This window comes from Trachurus trachurus (genome assembly GCF_905171665.1).
Source record: "Trachurus trachurus genome assembly, chromosome: 8".
Lineage (NCBI taxonomy): Eukaryota > Metazoa > Chordata > Actinopteri > Carangiformes > Carangidae > Trachurus > Trachurus trachurus.
Window position 1 is genome coordinate 15025764 of NC_139905.1, and position 4637 is coordinate 15030400.

At 44.0% G+C, this 4637-nt stretch overlaps 1 protein-coding gene across 1 annotated transcript; it reads right to left on the bottom strand.

Moving 5' to 3' along the window:
* Positions 1–606: 606 nt before the first annotated feature.
* On the bottom strand, positions 607–2389 carry socs3a (suppressor of cytokine signaling 3a). The gene is made up of 2 exons (XM_083977952.1): positions 2204–2389; positions 607–1636 (listed from the first exon to the last, which is right to left on the bottom strand). The coding sequence occupies exon 2, from the start codon at positions 1488–1490 to the stop codon at positions 876–878; it is 615 nt and encodes a 204-aa protein (XP_083834078.1). The 5' UTR covers positions 1491–1636; positions 2204–2389; the 3' UTR covers positions 607–875.
* Positions 2390–4637: the final 2248 nt, after the last annotated feature.

The window sequence follows — 4637 nt, forward strand, 5'->3', positions numbered from 1 at the left end:
ACGTCTTTTGGTATGTATTTCCTCACCACTGACGCCACACATACTTCTAGTTCTCAGCAGTGGTACTGTTCTCTACATTAAGATTCTCTAAGATTCAGTCATGTTGGGCTTCCAACAAACTGTTGTCTAAGTTCAGGCAAGTTTGGCATAAACCCTTCCTCTGAAGAAAAAGATCACGCAATCCTCTTTCCACATTTTATGGTCTTAAAATAGATTCAGATGAAAAAAAAATTCAGCCCTTTCCCACTGTGGCTGGCACAGAGTTTCCATTGTTTGTGAATTTCCAGCGTACACTTGGTCAGAGGTGCCTGGTTTGCGGATGGACATGGTGAATCTGTCCAAGATTATCATCCAATGTCAGCAAAAAAACAACACAAAACAAAACAAAAAAAAGCCAGTCCAGCTTTAATAGATGGATGATTTTCTGAGGCTTATGTGCGCGAGCTGGGCAGCCTCGCAGCACATTGGTTTAGCAGCAGCAGCAGCAGCAGCAAAGGGAACCTGTGTGTCATCAGAGTACAGACAGCTGACTGTGAGCCTCACTTCAGTTTTCAGTAAGTTGTACGTCATCAGTGAGGCAGAGGAGGACGACGGGGGTTATCTCTGTTTCATAACACCAGACTTTTCTCCCGGTTCTCTTTGTGCCTTCGTCCTCGCCAGTCCAGTGTCTCTTTCCTGAAATGTGGACTACACACATCTTGTCAGTACAAAACGGGTCCTTCTCACAAGCTCAGTCCTGGGCTTGACTCTCCTTTGGTCTCTGCTTTATCATTCCTCCTCACACACATCACATGTAGCTGTACCGAAACCATCCAGCTTCTTTTGCTACACTTTTAAAGCCCCATGCTCCTTTCAAGAGCATCGGTCCAACACTTCTAGATGGGAGCGTCATACTCCTGGAGGAATTCTTTAAGAGGATGAGGAAGCTGGTCTCTTTTAGAGGAAATGTCCAAATGTCCATTGACTGTTTTCCTGCACAGGTGCTGCAAGGTGGACAAGCTGCAGGAGAGAGGTTTGAGGAGCTCCAGAGGGATCTTCTCACCTCCAGAATAAATGTAATACATATTCCCACTGCGAGTGTTGCCCTTGCTCTGAGGCATGTAGTAATGCACCAGCTTCAGGACGCAGTCAAAGTGGGGAACGGACTGAATGTTCTTAGGGTCTGTTTGCAGGTAAAAAGATGTCGAGTCGTACTGGATCCTCAGGTTCTTGGTGCCCGACGCCGTCTTGACACTGAGGGTGAACAGGTGACGGTTGTCAGAGCTGTCCCGGACGAGGAAGGTGCCGGTGGTCTCGGCCGCCAGCATGGCGTTGGCCTCCTTCCCGTTGATGGCGCCCCAGTAGAAGCCACTCTCCTGGAGCTTGTGGAGCGTGGTGAGGATCATCTGGTACTGCGACTTGGTGAAAGTCTTGAAACGGTGAGGCAGCCGCATGTTGGAGTCCAAGAGGCTGCTGCTCATTGCGGAGTCAAACTTGCTGTGAGTTACCATGGCGCTGTGCCCGCTCTCTAAGTAGCCTGGGGTGCACCGGGCGCCACACAGAGGAGAGAAGAAGAGGTGGAGGTAAACTGAGGTTCAGCGGGGTGTCTGGGAGGGCATGAAGAGGTCAGCTCTCAGGTTGTCTGGAAATGAAACACCTGAGGAGAAAAAAGAGAAAGAAGTGAGTTACAGAGCTCAGTGTGGAAAAGATTATACCAGTCATTACAACTCTGTTTAAAAGTTTAACTACACACTGACATAATATCCCAGATCTGTTTTATTCAGTAATAGGCTTCGACTGCTGCAGCTCCTCTTGAAACTATTTTCCAGATGTGGAAGCTGTGCATGCATCATGCCTTTAAACATCTCTGGTGATGAGATTGTCCCAAAGCGCCATCAGTCTTTTTTTCTTTTTTTGTCATTTTTTGCTCTCCACCCAAAAATGAGAGAAAAACATGACTCCTCTCCTTTGCCTTTTCTAGTCATTTCGGGTAAACTTTTTTTGTGCAATCTGCGCTCAGGTCTCAGGCACCACGGTCAGTTCCAGTAAAACAGCGTAATCCTTGTTGCGCAATTCAGCCTACATGCCGTGACCGGCTTCACTAAACAAACTCACTCATCAAAGAGACATTTCTTTTCAGTTGTACACCCATTTTATATTCATATAATAATTATTTGACACACACACATTTATAGGCTAATGATAAAAAAAAAAGACTCCTTACCTTCAATGCTTCTCCAGATTTTCTCTTTTGAAATAAATCCAAATGCGGGATAAAAGGCTGTTTACAGTTGTCTGTCGGGAGGGGGAAAAGTGTATTTAAAGTTTGAGCAGACTTGTAAAGTAGTCCTCTCGATGTGACACAGCCTGTGAGCTGTCTCTGAGCTCAGGGTTAGAAGTGGAAGGAGTGAGTGGAGAGTAGGAGCCTATAACCGAGAGCAGGCTCCGCCCCCCCTCCTTCCAGTAAAGCCTCTCCTGGCAGACAGGAAGAATACATTCATTCCTGCTATGAAAAGTGCCCTCCCCCCCTTCTGCTAGTCCTAAATGAAGTTAGGAATTCCTAACAATACATAAAATTGATCCAACTGTAGATTTAAAAATTCATACAGGCCTATAATATATGTTCTTGTCTCTCTTTTTTTTTCTTTGTCTGTTTGGTTTAAGTTTCTTGTGTGAGGTAATGACTGAGTCGTCGCTGAGGTGGTGTGTGTAATCAGTTCTGAGAAATTTCACACACACACGCACGCACACGCACGCACGCACACACACTGAGCACCAGATCACTACAGAGGGCGCCAGATCTTGGGTAACTTCATCAAGACCATTATTTCCTAACAACAGCAGCTCGTATCCAAGGGCAACGGGTTATAATTTGTATGTTTTCCATGCACTGTTCATGACCATATTTTAACGACTGCTGTTAAGTTTCCATTATCTATTATTATAATGAGACCCAAAACTGCTCTTTCCAAATACACCTCATTAAACATTAAAATGTGTACTACAATATGGCTTAAATAAGTATTCATGATTTTTAAAATTGTGCCTTGCATTTTCAAACCCAAACGTGAATTGCAAATAATAGATTAAAATACTGTAGGCCTATTTTGATTAAAACTTAAATGTCCTTTTATCTGCCCATTTATTTATCATACAGGCAGATGATTCAATGGGAAAATTAAAAGTATCCTCAACTTTTCTTGTTTTGTGGCATTATCACAATTTGGTTTTACTTCATTTTAATTTTACTTGGTTCAGTGTTGATTCTCAACAATATGATGACAAAAAATACATTTCTCAGGAGCTCTACAACTCCCACTGTCGCGACACTAATCCTACTTTAACCCTCCTCCCATATTGTAAGAATTTCTTTATCATCGCTTCAATAATTTGTGCATCATCTTATGGCTGTCTACAGGAAGTGTGACTTCAGGCCCTCATGTAAAGACAGTCTAATCTCTCGCAACATGTGTGTGACTGATGGACTGCTCATACAGTCCTCCCTGCTGACTCAGCTATGACCACCCCAAGCCTCAGGTGGTTATTGTTCTGCGATTAACTCTGGCTATACTGTCATGTCAGGCTTTGCCTTCCTTTAAACAACTCGCTCATTTTACTCATCAGTAAAAGTCAGGGTTTTATAATTGCTGTGGTTTGTACTTTAAGTGAAAAGCTAAGAATCGGAATAAAAAAACATCTCTGATACTTCTCGGCACAGATCGGCTCAGTGCTTAAAAAGATATGCGGCATCTGTTTTGGTGTTAGTTTTACCAAACCTCAGCAGGGATCTGGACAGAAGGAGGGGCTTGTGGGAAACAGATTGACGCCATAGAGCCGGATGGTCTTTGGTAAAAGCCAGCTGTGTCCACAGAGGTGAGTCAGGTGTTGTCTGATTCAGGCCATCATTAGGATAAGGGGAAGGGGGGGAGGGGGGACTAGGATAGCCTCGTAAGAGTCCACTTGTTCCCAGAAAATCTATTGTGTCATCACAGTGAGACATGTATTTAGCATTCAAAGTCTCCCCTGGGATCCTAATGGGAGTCAATGGAAGGAAAAGGAGCAGTAGGTTGGCTCAGGCTGAAGGAGAAATCCCCGCACCACATTTTAGCTTAGCTACTGTGTTTCCTTGGAAACCAATATGCACATCATCACAGCATGCTGACTTGGCTTTTTTTTACCAGCATTTTTAACCAACGTCACTTCCCAAATCAGCTTCGCTTTTGATAAAGTCGAGTACACTGACCTTTAAGGGCAGTGAGGGGGAAGACACGAGAGCCTCTAGACATCAGGACATGAAAAAAAAGTATAATGATGATACAATGAAGTATAATAAACAAACCAAACACAGTGTACACTAACTAAGAGGTCAACCCACAAAATTGGTCAGCCAAGGCCAACCAAGTGACCTGGAGCTGCTCTGTTGTTGTAGCGCACTGTGAGACTCCAGCCAAACATCTGAGACTCAGGGTGTGAGGCTTGGCAGTGACAGATTTGGCTCAGTAGGCCGTGCGTGCATGTCCTTTCCTGTGTCTCATTTATAGTAGGTTTACATGAACTAAATAGTGAATCCAAAACACCTAATTTTTCATGTTTTTAGGTTTCTAAATGCATCCAGGCTCAGCTGGATACGTTGCCCATACTCTTAGAATGTGACAAGT